This window comes from Nymphalis io, chromosome 23 (assembly GCF_905147045.1).
Source record: "Nymphalis io chromosome 23, ilAglIoxx1.1, whole genome shotgun sequence".
NCBI classification, from domain to species: Eukaryota; Metazoa; Arthropoda; class Insecta; order Lepidoptera; family Nymphalidae; genus Nymphalis; species Nymphalis io.
Genome location: NC_065910.1, coordinates 4,469,455 through 4,484,189, shown reverse-complemented (window position 1 = coordinate 4,484,189; position 14,735 = coordinate 4,469,455). Strand labels below are relative to the sequence as shown.

Here is a 14,735-nt window from a genome sequence, read left to right as displayed (position 1 = left end):
TATCTGCTGAACTTGGATATTGGTGATGTCATTTTGTTTTTCACTCCAGATATCTGTTAACGGATCAGCGAGTACAGTTGTAAAATAGTGTCGATTTATTTCTGTCCACGTATTAACACATTGGTTACGGGCGGTTGAGTTGAGTGATGTTTGCTTGCTGAGAGTATTTCGCTTATTTCCTCTATGTATTTAAGTATTTTTTTACTGGTTTTTGTTTACAATATACTTGTTTTTTTTTCTATATTTGAGTTACTTAATTTTTTGAATTAATATGGAATTTAATAATCAGCGATGTAATTAATTAATTTGTTTTAGACACTGCTCATAATTCTAAGATTTTTTTTTTTTTTATATCGCCGGGAGGGCAAATGACTCTACTCCACCTGATGGTAAGTGGTAGTAGAGTCCAAAAGCGACGACGGCCAGTACAGACGGGAAAAACGTTCTGCACTAGCCGCCTTCGCCTTGCCGGCCCGCAAGATGCCTCTTCACGCCTCGTTTGAAGGAACCCGGGTTGTAAGAGGAGGGGAATACGTGAGCTGGTAAGGAATTCCATTTTTTGGAAGTGCGACAAAGAAAGGAGTTGCCAAATTTCTTTGTTCGCGATGGAATTGATGTCACAGTTAGGCGGTGACATCGAGAACCAGCTCGCGTGGACTTAAGAAGGAAGGGGGAAGCAGGAATTAGAGAGAATAATTCCTCAGAGCACTCGCCGTGATACAGTCGATAGAAAGCGCTCAGTGCTGCTATCTCACGACGCAATTGTAAAGGTTCAAGGGTGTTTGTGACCTTTACGTCGCCAATAATGCGTACGGCACGTCGCTGTAACCGGTCCAAGGCCTCAAGTAGGTACTTAGCGGAGCCATCCCAAAGGTGCGAGCAATATTCCACGCAAGACCGTACCTGTGTTTTATACAGCAGGCACAGTTGTTGTGGCGTGAAAAAGCGCCGCACCTTGTTCAGAACTCCGAGTTTCCGTGAAGCTGTTTTTATAACAGCCTCGATGTAATCCCTTGGACTAAGGTCGCAGCGAACGTCAATCCCCAGCATGGCGATTTTGCTTTGCATCACCAGCGGAGTACCACAGAGGGAGGGAAGAGGGGAAAATGTTGACTTTTTCGCCGTGAGAGCGCATACCTGTGTTTTCTTGGCATTAAACTCAACAAGATTATCAGAGCCCCATTTGGCGATGAGATCTAACGTCCTATCGAGTTCAATGACAAGATTCTCCCGCCTCTCCTCAGTTTCCGCCCGCCCAGCCACTGCGCGTCCGTGGTATCCAACATGCACTGTACTATCATCTGCATAACAATGTATGTTCCCAAGGGAGAGCATATCATTGATATGCAAAAGAAAGAGTGTGGGAGATAGCACAGATCCCTGGGGGACCCCAGCATTCACTACATAGAATTGTGAAGCGCAACCATCTACTAAAACACGAAGGCTACGCTTGTGTAGGAAGCTGGCAATCCAGGTGCATAGCTGAGCAGGCAGACCATATGCCGGTAGCTTGGAGAGAAGACTTCTGTGCCAGACCCTGTCGAAAGCCTTGGAGATATCGAGGCTGACAGCCAACGATTCTCCATGCTTGTCGATAGCTTCACCCCAGAGGTGTGTTACGTACGCTAGAAGATCACCTGTGGACCGTTTTGGTCGAAACCCGTACTGACGATCATTAATTAGACAGTGATCTTCTAGGTAATGGATCAGTTGGTTGTTTAAAATCCGTTCCATCACCTTACAAAGTACTGAGGTGATAGCTATTGGCCGATAATTTGCCGGGTCAGACCGATCCCCTTTTTTTGGGAACCGCTTGCACATTCGCTCTTCTCCAAGCCTCCGGCACACTTCCCGAAGAGAGAGAAAGTTGGAACAGGCGCGTTAACACAGGAGACAGCTCCGCTGCGCACTTCTTCAGCACTATGGCTGGTATTCCATCGGGACCGCTAGCTTTCCGTACATCAAGTGATTGCAGCTCCGCACGCACATCACGTTGCCTGATTTTAATGTCAGGCATCGTATGGCCACATGCAGGTATTGTAGGTGGCAGTGCACTACAATCATCGATGACGGAATTGTCGGCAAAGAGTTTAGCCAGGAGATCAGCTTGCTCTTGCGGACTGTGAGCTAGCGATCCGTCCGGATTTCTGAGTTGATAGATTATATCTGTAAAAATGTAAAATAAGTGTATGTTGATTTTTATATGCAAGGAATAAAAATACACGATATAATATACAATGCATCACATAGTACTATATATCAAGTTCTAGCTGAACTTTGCAGCATTGGCACTGTAGACAGTACAAATTGACGCGCTGTCATGGATGAATGTCTCGCGGACACAAATACAAATAGAAAAGCTTGTGTAATATTAAAAAAATATCTAAAGTAACTTTCATAAATATTGTTCAATAATTTTGCTGTAATTTACTCAAATTTTCCATAAGTATTAAATTTTTTTTTTTTGTTAAATATGACTTTCATTATCGTTTTTCCAAATTACAAGACAATTAGAATATTCATTGGTGTGTTTTTCTTTTTCTTCTCAACGCAAAAACGTATGTAAATAAAAAAAGGTAACAATCCTCAAATGTATCGTTAAGAAATCTGACCTTTTTTAATTTTTTTTATAGTAGCTTTTACTTGTAAAACCAGAGTACTTGCAAATATATATACAAAGTAAATTTTAAATTATGTGTTAAAAAATAAGTTGGTGTACAATGTCATCGTATATTTTCTAACTAATAAATAAGTATTTATGAATGACCTCGGAATGTAAATATTATTAAATCATAATATAAATAAACATACGAAAACAATTTTTTATCACCCCTCGTATAAATTTAACAAACAAAACGAATGACACGTACGAATTCTATTTTCAAAAACTGTATTTGAAATAAAATAAAAACGCAACGGAACTAAAATATGTTTTGGCAATATCAGTAACGTAACATAGAACTAAAAGTGTATATCTGGAACGTGTTCAACAGTATGATGTCGATACTACTATCGTATGCCAAAACACAACAGTTTTTCAAACTGACGCCGATAAGAGGAAGTTTTACCCATCACTGTGAAATATAGAAAACTGTTATCTATTCGTAAGTTTGACCCAACGAGATATCTGTTTATAAAATCGTAGTGAGGTCAAGTGTGAAGATTGAATAGTCTTGAACCGAGCTTAAAGGCTTTTGTAACTACGAACTGTGCTCACGATTGAATTAGAAAATGTAATTCTTGCAATACCTACGGGTAAAATTATTTTGTCTGATTATTTGAGTATATATTAAATATATTTATCAAAAACTTGTGTTAGCGATGTAACAGAATAAGAGTTTTTTTTAATATTTTTCATAACCGATTTTCACGCGGACAAAGTCGTGGACATCATCTAGTTTTCAAATATTTTTGAAGGTATATAAAATTGTTTCTTAGCCTACGTCCAACATCTCATAGTAACCTATGGGATGTTGGACTGTGTATAAGAAAATAGCCAATATCCGAGATAACCTACTAAACAGGACACGTAGGTCTTAACCGAAGTATAAAATCCCGACTGATTATATAACTCATAAAAAGTCGAGATGGCCCAGTGGTAAGAACGCGTGAATCTTAACCGATGAACGTGGGTTCAAACCCGGGCAAGCACCTCTGAATTTACATGTGCTTAATTTCTGTTTATAATTCATCTCGTGCTTTTCGGTGAAGGAAAACATCGTGAGGAAACCTGCATGTGTCTAATTTCTTCGAAATTCTGCCACATGTGTATTCCACCAACCCGCACTGGAGCAGCGTGGTGGAATAAGCTCCAAACCTTCTCCTCAAAAAGGGAGAGGAGGCCTTAGCCCAGCAGTGGGACATTTACAGGCTGTTACTGTACTGTACTGTATATAACTCATATGATTAAATTGTGATTATAAATCATCTCATGTAACAGCGATATGAAGATATGAAGCAACCTGCACGTGTTGCATGTTTTTCGGTCCTCTTTAAAACCATTCCCTAGCTTAGTTATGAGACTTTTACATGGTCTTATAAATTATGACTGTTTTCAGATTGTCATAGCCAACGTACTCTCTTATATTTATAATGTATATTTACGTTATAAATCTGAAAAAATATTCTCTTCAGGGTTAAAGTACCATTCTTGTGCAAGTTGTTTTGCGTCAAATAACCTGTTTATTTAGAAAGTTTACACCGTGTAACTTTACGCCACAACCACAAGGAGCGGAACGGTAACCATAAACGTCAACCACTTACGCAAACTGTGTAAGACTGGCATGAACGATTGTATAAGCCCGCCTTTGTCTCGTTAGTCTAGTGGCTAGCTAGTAAGGCTATAGATCATGCGGTCTTTCGCGATGCGGTTTCGAGTTCCGAGCCGGGCCATTATAAGGTTATTGGACGGTATACTTTTGTTTCAAGATATCATCAACAGCAAAAAGTTTGGCAGTCAGTAATGTTAAAATTTCTATGTCTCTCTATAGATTAGATTTAAATATTTCTTAATTTTTATAAATAAACATACATAACTATGACAGAGGAAAATCTGAGTTTAAAATTTTTATGTTTGCTAATGATTTTCTTCTTTGCGTTTAAAGTGAATAGGGTTAAGCTCCAGGGTCATTTCATTGGATATTCGTTTAAAACTGAGTTCTAACTGATATCACTTACAAAAATTTGGCTGTCACGGGACGAATGTAAAACATCGAAATTGATGGTTATTGAAATAATTTAATATGATTAAGCAAACTGATATATAAATATAGATTAAAATGAATAAAAACAGAGAATATCGTTAATAAAGTAAATATAATTTTCTTATTATAAGAATATAGCCGAGATGGCCCAGTGGTAAGAACGCGTGAATTCGATGATCGTGGGTTCAAACCCCGCCAAGCACCACTGAATTTTCATGTGCTTAATTTGTGATTATAATTCATCTCGTGCTTTACGGTGAAGGAAAACATCGTGAGGAAACCTGCATGTGTCTACTTTCATTGAAATTCTGCTACATTTGTATTCCACCAATCCGCATTGGAGCAGCGCGGTGGAGTAAGCTCCAAACCTTCTCCTCAAAAAAGGAGAGAGGAGGCCTTTAGCCCAGCAGTGGGACATTCACAGGCTATTAAAGTTACAGTATTATAAGAATATATAGCAACGAAGTAATAATATACGAACCACACGCAAAGGAAATATAGAGTGGTAGTGGAGATGGGGCGTGACGGCATACGAAATCGTCTTGTCGTTTGTCGTCACGGCATACGAGATGGCCTTACTCGTACGTCATTCGATTTATCGCATTAATAATATATATTTTTTATTCAATGATTTTAAATGATTGTACATTGATAACTCATTTATACTAAAACATGTTTAAAACTAATTAATTCTGTTAATAAGTTCTGAGGTTTATCAGCAGCAGAGGCGTTTTTCAGTAAAATTTAATAGCTTATAAAACAATGCGAATTCAACTCACCTTTATTTTTCTCAGTACGATATGTTAACTGTCACGCTTTTCACAAAACTATAGTATAGTAAGTGGTGTAAAGGGCAATTTATTTACTTTTATGCAAAAAAATGCGTGCGATTAAAAGAGAACAAAGCGGCGTTCTTAAACATATAGAATAAGTCTATACTACTGCATTATTTTATGTAAATATAAAATGACTATTCTTCAGTTAGAAGGAACAAAGATATTTTAAAAAAAATAATGATTCGATATCATCGCTTATACGATTTTTTACTCTGGAATTCACGTGTTCTAACAATCCGTCTGTTGATTTCTTATAAATATATTTATAAATAATAAATATACCTTTCTTTTCATATAACAAAATCTAATGTTTAAGGACATTTATCTATACATAATAATTAATTTTTATAATAATATAATAATAATATCCTGGGACATTTTTCACACACGGCCATCTGATCCCAAATTAAGCTTGTACAAAGCTTGTGCTATGGAAACCAGACAACTGATATACTAAATATACTACTTTTCTTTTGTAAATACATACTTATATAGATAATTACACCCAGACTCAGGACAAACAGACATGTTCATGCACACAAATGTCTGTCCTGGGTGGGAATCGAACCCACAACCTTCGGCGTGAAAAGCAAGTGTTCTACCAACCACGCCAACCGGCTCGTCATGGTTTTGATATGACCGGTTTATGATATATAAGATACTGATAAAATAATTCATTCACACGATGATGTGGTATCAATTTTATATTCGCACAAAAAATTATATCACTATTACGTTTTTAGAACCTCTACGCGACGGATAACTGTGATGTCAAATAATGCAAAGGTATTATTATAGGTATTAAACATTGAGTGTTTTATCCCAAGTGTGGTAGTGGAACACACTCTATCACTTAAAATGTCAACGTCTATCCATCGCTCTGCCCCTGACATAATCTCACACGTTTTTTAGCGAAATTCAACGATTCAAAACGTGCGTTCGCATAAACACGTCCTATCGCCTATTAAAATAATATTGCAGATCCTAGATACTCCAAATAGTATTCCGTTTGTACAAACAAACCGTAAATTTGGAGATTTAAAAAGCTTTTATCTCTTTGTTTGCTGTGCTGTTCGCCGCAATACGTCGAATAAAACGCGACGTTGAAAATTATGGGTATTTTAAATGGTTTACATTAAATTTTGTTCTCACAAGCCTGTATAGTATAAGCTAATAAATAACATAAAAACAGATAACAGGATAGAATATTCCGTCACAAAAAATATATATGAAATATTTGTAAAAATATTTTTTAAACATGTTGGTTATTTGCGTGCACTGAATTTAATTTTTTCTGACATTACAGGCTTTAAGTTAGGTATATTACGTATAATATACGTTTAAGTATGTTTTATATACGGTCTATATACTCGAATCAATTTCTAGAAATATGAAGTGTCATTTATCTAATTTTCACTTTATTTTTACTTCTTACTATAAAGGCCATACTATAAAGCGCAGCGTAGGGCGCCCTCCAGCCAGGTGGACCGACGACCTTAAGAAGGTGGCGGGCACCAACTGGATGCGGAAGGCGGAGGACAGGGAGCTTTGGCGCACCTTGGGAGAGGCCTATGTTCAGCAGTGGACAATGATTGGCTGTTGATTGATTGATTGATTGACTATAAAGGCCAGCCAGATAATATATCTTACTAATTACAAAACATTTTTGTAGGTTTTTAAAGTAATTGTAAGTCTACGACTTATTTGTAGTGGCATCTGGCATAACGTACTGATATTAATCTCATAAGCTTTCGTTTAATAATATAATTAATTTAATTTATTAGACTTAGGTCTCTAATGCCGTTATGTAATATTATTTCAGACCAAAATTTTCACGTGTTAAGCTAATATTAAACGTGATAAATGTCCCACCAAAAATTATAACTTGTACAAATACGTGTATCTAACAGCCCCGCAACATAAATCTAAATTAACTTTGTTTAATAGATGAAAAACCTAAGTTAACCCTTTCGTCCATTTTAAAATAAAATATCGCCCGTTTTATCTTTATAAAACTCAACCATTTCTCGCGTTGGCATATTAATTATCCTCAGAGAATTATGTGAATTTGCGTTATAAAAAAGCGCTTCTTTGTTGAATCACATAAGGAAATTGAATACATTAAACGCTGCTAGATTGAATAATAGGAGCTATATTTTTATGTAAGCTTTGAAATTCTCAAAATAAAAATAAGAATTTGGTCTGGGATACAGTTCTGCATATATGTTCAATTTCGAAATTGTTTTTTAAACCACCCAAATATTGCCAACTCGCTATTATATGACCACAAAACGATAAACTATTGTGATGAAACATATGATAGGTCATCATATGATAGTTTGATAGTGATAGGTCATTGTGAATTGGACATTGACTGACTTTTCCAATGTGACCATACATAATATAGTCAATATAATCTTTTACTTCAAAGAATCAAATTAATCAACCGACCTGATTAAGATTTTTTACATATCATCATATCATAAAATAAATACAATAGAAACGACATATTTATTTCAAAAATATTTTGAAATAAATGTGTCGTTTTGCGAGATAATTATATCGAAATCGAAATAACTACTGTTCAAGAATTCTTGAACTTTTCAATTATATAAAATGTAATCAACTTATTGTTATTACGAATTCGGAATGTCTTCTAGTCAGGAAACTCAGTAATTACACGTTTATACTGAATAATAAAATTAATCATCAATTAATAGGCCAGCGTTTAACCGTTGACAAGCCTGATGTCATCGACACCATCTAGAATGTAGCACGCTTGCCTAGAAGAAACCAACTTTTGAAGGCCAACCAAGACCAACGTTTTACCTATCAAAAAATACAAACTCAGTCAAAGCATTCCACAGTTTCGCTTCAGATGAATGTAGATTCAAAGCGCTTCGTACGTAGGCGGAGAATTTCCACTGTGTAAAACGCTTTATTCGCGTTTGAAAAATGGCATACATAAAAATTATCAAATACTAGTTGGTTTCGTTATCACCGATATTTTTAATTTCTATAAAGATGTCTTGTGCTTGTCACACCTCGGAGTGAACTGGCATGGGCCATTATCGGTATAAAATAATTAATTCTTACAAGATTGGATAGCCATAGCTGTTATAAAATACACTATTTGCAAAAGGATATTCCAATTAACTTTATTATTTGTTTATTTATTTTGACTAAATAAGTTTAAGAAATATTGAAATAAAAAACCAAGTTTTTTAAACATAGCCTTAAATTTGTTAAGAGGCAAAAATAAATTTGTTAGCTTGTCATCCTTTTTATGTTGCCAGCAATAAATAATTTAAAATTGGTATACAAACATTGACTTAAATAATTATAGTTAAGTTAAACATTACTTTTATATATTCACTAAAATATCATGAAAAATAAGAACCTCTTTTCTTCTTAAAAATGGGAATTTTCTTTTTATATTCTGCATTTGAACAAAAAGCAATATCAATCGTGTTCAATGATGCGTCGGACATTTTGAACGAGTCTTAACTTTTAGAAGAATAAAGCTGAATCGGAAGATATTATTCTGTAGTGCATTATCACGGAATTGTATAACTTTGTTATATTCGTAAATTATATTTAAATGTATAAATATATTTAAACTTATATTAAAAGTATAGGGTAATACATATATTTATACTACAAAACATATTTTATGACAAGTAGTTTTTTTCAGATAAGTATAACAAAAAAAAAACGTCCTTTTAATTTTTTTTTTAATTTGTCTACAATTCTGAATTAAAATTAATAAAAAAATAATAAAGCAATTTTATTTCAATTTAAAAATAAATCATAATTTTTTTTAAATATGTGTAATCAAATGATTATTTAATTAAACGCACTGTGTGATAGCACTTAAGCCTCCAACAGAAATATTATTATTATCTTAAATTGACTACAGGAAAATAAAATTATAATATGTAAGTTGATGGTTGTAGACCGATAATATAAAATTGTAGTATTTTTGCGCATATTTAAATTAAATAAAATAAACTTCGATTGATATCAAAGTACTTATATCAAAGTAGTACCAGGCAATCATAAACCGAAGAAGTATTAACTTCAAGATTTGAGCAAAAGCAGCGATAACAGCGCGCCTGTCGTTTAACGTTATGACCGAACTTCTAACGAGCCGCCATAAACTGGATATTTACTTTCTTCACCTTCGACAAAGGTAAGGCAGAAATATACTGTGGCTGATATCGTAAAATCTTATGTCAAAAAGCCGAACTTAACAACCATCAAAATTGTAATGCGATTTTGATGTTTACTGAAACACAATACAGCCGATTATGCTGTGTACTGTTTCGGTTTGTTATCTGCTTTTTTTTGCGGATGACGTGGATTATGGCTCTGCCAATGAGATCTTTGTATTTCTGTTAATCGGATTCACTTTTTATACCATCAGCGACTCGTATGTAAAACAAAGGCAATGTTTTCGCGGAAATGGATATAAAACTGGATTTGTTTACGTATAGATATTTAAAAAATATTCCTATGAAAAATCTAATAAAATAAAAGAAAGTTAACATACATAGTAAAGCATAAATAATATTACTTGCAGTGATTGAATTTAAAACATAACGTAAGTGACCCACTGCTGGGCTAAGGTCTTCTCTCCCTTTTTAAGGAGAAGGTATGGAGCTTATTCTACCACGCTGCTCCAATGCGGGTTGGTGGAATACACATGTGGTAGAATTTCGGTGAAATTAGATACAGGCAGGTTTCTTCGCGATGTTTTTCTTCATCGTATAGCACGAGATGAATTATAATCATTTCATTTAAATTATATAAATTTATATACACATATCGTTTGTAAGTAAATACTTCAATCCGGGTTCAATCCCAATGGATTATTGAATCGAACTTTGTTATTGGTAGTTTGTTTGTTCACAGGTACAGTCAACACGCTCAAGTCTCTTCAAATTCACGTACCAAAAGCTGTTCTCACTGGTCGGGATGCGGCACTAATGTGTACTTACGAGTTGGAAGGCGCTCAACTTTACTCAATTCGGTGGTACAGAAATATGATCGAATTCTACCGATACGTACCAAAGGAATCGCCGGCGACTAAAGTCTTTCCCGTTGCAGAAATCAAAGTCGACGTAAGTATATTGGAATCGATAATCAATATGTCAGAAAATTTCAGTAGAAATTCTTAAGAACGATTCAATTTAATTAGTTGAATTGAATTTGACTCGGAGTATTTTTAATAGTATTAATGAACAGTATCCGACTACTTTTCCATTCAACTTACTTTATAAGAAAACTTTTCAAATTAAATGGAGTCTTAGTTTTTACACGATTAATACCTACTATAGTATATAAGCCATTAAAATTACAGGCACACAATACAATCAATATTATTTATTACAAGTTCAATGATCTTGGAACCCTTATATTATTACAAAACCAATATCTCGTTTTAGTAGAAACTTGTTAAGAAAATTTGCTTTAGTATAATAGCTACAACTAAAGATACTGTGTATTTATTTAACCAGGTTGCAGCATCCGATCAGAATAGAGTAGTTCTAACAGAAGTCGACCGCACACTAACTGGGGAATATCAATGTGAAGTATCAGCTGATGCACCGCTATTCCATACGGATATCAAGTCTGCGGAAATGGTGGTAGTCGGTTTGTATATGAAATTATATTTCTTTTAAAATGGAAATGAGTTAGTATTTCACTGCGATTACGTAATCTCGAATAAATCAAATTTTCCGCATAATAAGCTACTTTAAGTCGTTGAAACTTGTCGCTGCAACTTGATATATGTTTTCTTTTATCATATTCCTTATATACGCTCAATACGTCCTCTAAGATACGATACACTTACCGCGCCACGCATTTTGCTTTCATATTACATTACACGAGAGCTTCTATTGAAAGTCTTACTGAAAATGCCAACACCCTAAGACGACGCTAAGTAATGTTGATGACAATATTGATGAAGATTATTTGACGCAAATTTTATCAGTTTTGTAATCAGTTGAAAATTAATGATATGTTTTTCCCGTGGATTATATAAAAGACGCACTCCAAATCTTAAATTATATCGAGAGTTCTGCAATTACTCCTACATCAAAATATTTTTTAACCAAAATACGTGATTAAGAGAACGTGGTAGTTTAAGAAAATGAAAATAAATATATTTAATACTTTAAAGATGTCATCTTTTATAACAATTTTTTATTTATATCCGTAATTTTTTTCATTTCCCACTATTTAAAAAAATATCTTTTTTCCGTTTATAGTACTACTAGCTGGTGCTTGTGACCTTATCCGCGAATTTATTCAATGTTTTTTACTGCTTTATTATATGTATAGATGAAATCTGATCAAGAGTAAATTCAGTACTTTAGAATATATGAGTAAGGTAATATCTGAATAAGTTATATATACTAATCCTATCTACCTACTATCCTTATCGAAAGACTATACCTCATAAGACGCCTGAATATTCGAAAACTACGCAAATTAATAAAAAAAAATCCTGTTAATAATAAAATATTCAATTTTCTTCTTTTTACGAGAAAAAGTTTTCCTCATCTACTAACACGATTTCCCAGCAACGTCGTGAAAAACATTTAAATCAACAGAAAAAGAACGGATGCGAGAAATCCAATGAAGAGCCCAAGGATTGAATTAGTAAAGCTCTCTTCAGTTTATTTCTAGTCGCAGTTATAAACCACCTTCTATTTTTATAACTACTGATATTTTTACTTTTTACATTTTCTAAATCTAAAACTATATTTCAACAAGAATTACGAATAAAGTCGGTCTGCTGAAGGATTTGCTAAATTGAATTTTTAATAACGGAACAAATCTTTTTCGTTTATTGTTTTAACGTCAATTCAAATCGAAATTGCTCGAATGTTTTAGTTATACAGTTCAAATGGACTGAGAAGTTATACAAGTTGGCTTTTTCGTTGCTTAGAATTTTTCAATGATGATTCAATTTTAACTATGAAATAATTGAGTAAAACTTGCTATTTAGTATAGAAAGGAAGATTGACATTGAAAGGTTATGTTGTAAATTATAGACAACAACTTTGGCAACTAACTTAATTTCTTTATCACCAGCCAGGTATAGACTCAACTACAACATCTTTCCTTTTTTTAAGTTAATTAAAATTAAAGTTAAACAAAACAAAAACTTAAGTACTCAAATAATTTATATAACTAATTAATAAAACTATAACTATAACCAAAACCATCATGCGAGTGTAAATTAGCGCTCTTAGAACGTTGAGACAGCTAGCCGCATTTTAATAGCCCTTGATATCTTAATATATCGCTTAATAGCAATTTAAGAAAGATAATTATTTTAAATTTATATTAAATTATACGCCTCATTTCCACTCTAGGTTTATTTATTTAAAAATAAATTAAATGTATCATTTATCTCAAAGGTTAAATGTTGATAAAATCGTTAGAATGATTGCAAAAGACCGTTCTAAATTGGAATCTTTTGTATGAAATGGAACTTATTAATAAACAATTATGTAATACGCCTTTCCAGCCTTGTAAATGACTATTGCTTGTTAAAAAATTTACATCTGATTTGTAGTATTATCTCTTGGTTGGTGGAAGAGAGGAATTGAAAATGAACACAGTAATGATTATAATTGCTATATTAGAAAATATATTGGAAGTACGTTTGTAACACAAGAAATTATTAATGATTCCGATTAATGATGAAAATAAAAATAAAATCAACTTATATATCGAATTTTATCTAAGAAAAAAAAATTATCAAAAAGATTCAAAGATTTTATTTAAAAAAAAATTAACTTATTTCAATGAAAGAATAAGTTTTGTGCAACTTTTTCCTAAACATGTATTCTGTTCAAGAACTATTCTTCCTTATCGATTATCAATGGCCAATCGCTACTTTAACTTGCTAACTCTGCGAACATTGCTGGTTACCATTACTCATCTATGGATTTTGTAATTACGATAGACCTAGAACTATCCTTTCAAAGCACGTTGATCAACGTCAAGCTTGTGACTGAGGCCGCTGCAAACTAAAGAGCCACGTCTCGGACCCGTATGGCATCTCTCGTAGCACACATTTTGTATGTTTGTGTTTCCAGCATACACAAAAGTATTCGTGTGTGCGAATTTCAGCTCAACCGCTTGTGTAGCTTAAAATTCAATACACCCACAACACATACAGTTTTCAACAGGGGAAGTTTTATTTAACGTCCCCTGTAAAATATAAAATTAGAAAGATGATATAAATAGATGTCATGAGTTAAATAAAAACAAACAAGATTTTATTAAATGAGAAATAACAATAATACGATAGTAAATATTATAAAACCCCATACTTGTAAATCAATTAGATTATAATCAGGATACATTATTGCGATGACACATTTCCTTGTAATACTTCAAAATTCTGATCCGGTTAGACTTTATTTATTTATTTTTAGGGAAACACACGATGTGATAATACTAAAACTAAATATTTATAATATAAAATAATACACACATCAGCTAAGTTTCCACCGATAATAAATACACGAACTAGATATTCCTCTGTGACTATATTTTGCAGAAATTACAACATTATGTATATAATATAATATTGTAATATCCATTATTATATTTATTTTTAAGGTTTTTATAATAAAACAATTGCGACTATCAGCGCGTTGTGATTTTTAATAATTTATATACAAGCAAATGTTGTATCCGTAACAGCCTGTCAATGTCCTACTGCTGGACTAAAGGCCTCTTCTCCTCTTTTTGAGGGGGTTATAAAAATATTGTATATAAAAGTAAAAAGACAGGAACTTTAATTTCGATGAAATTAGACATATGCAGGTTTCCTCACAATGTTTTCCTGCGCCCAAAAGCACGAGATGAATTATAAACATAAATTAAGCACATGAAAATTCAGAGGTGCTTGCCCGGGTTTGAACCCACATCATCGGTTAAGATTCACGCGTTCTTACCACTAGGCCATATCGATATACCACATTAATATCCAATTACAAGAAATATATATCAATAATAAATCATAGGCAATTGATCTAAACCTAAATAATTATGAAGACTTTTGCCTTATTGTATATATTTATTGTACTACTTGTTGGTGTTGCCAAATAAACAAATAATAGAATGTATATTCCACCAACCAACATTAAAGCGGCGTGATAGAATAAGA

General features: G+C 33.4%; 2 protein-coding genes across 2 annotated transcripts in view; one reads left to right on the top strand and one right to left on the bottom strand.

Annotated features, from left to right (window-relative positions):
* The window catches only part of LOC126777663 (UBX domain-containing protein 6), a 410,195-nt gene that overhangs the window by 93,313 nt on the left and 302,147 nt on the right, over positions 1-14,735 (bottom strand). The gene's annotated exons all lie outside the window — the stretch shown is intronic.
* LOC126777687 (uncharacterized) overlaps positions 1-14,735 on the top strand; it is an 89,570-nt gene that overhangs the window by 62,406 nt on the left and 12,429 nt on the right. The window contains exons 2-3 of the mRNA XM_050500825.1: positions 10,454-10,662; positions 11,059-11,194. Coding sequence (XP_050356782.1) covers positions 10,454-10,662; positions 11,059-11,194 — 345 coding nt within the window. The remainder of the gene's footprint in view (positions 1-10,453; positions 10,663-11,058; positions 11,195-14,735) is intronic.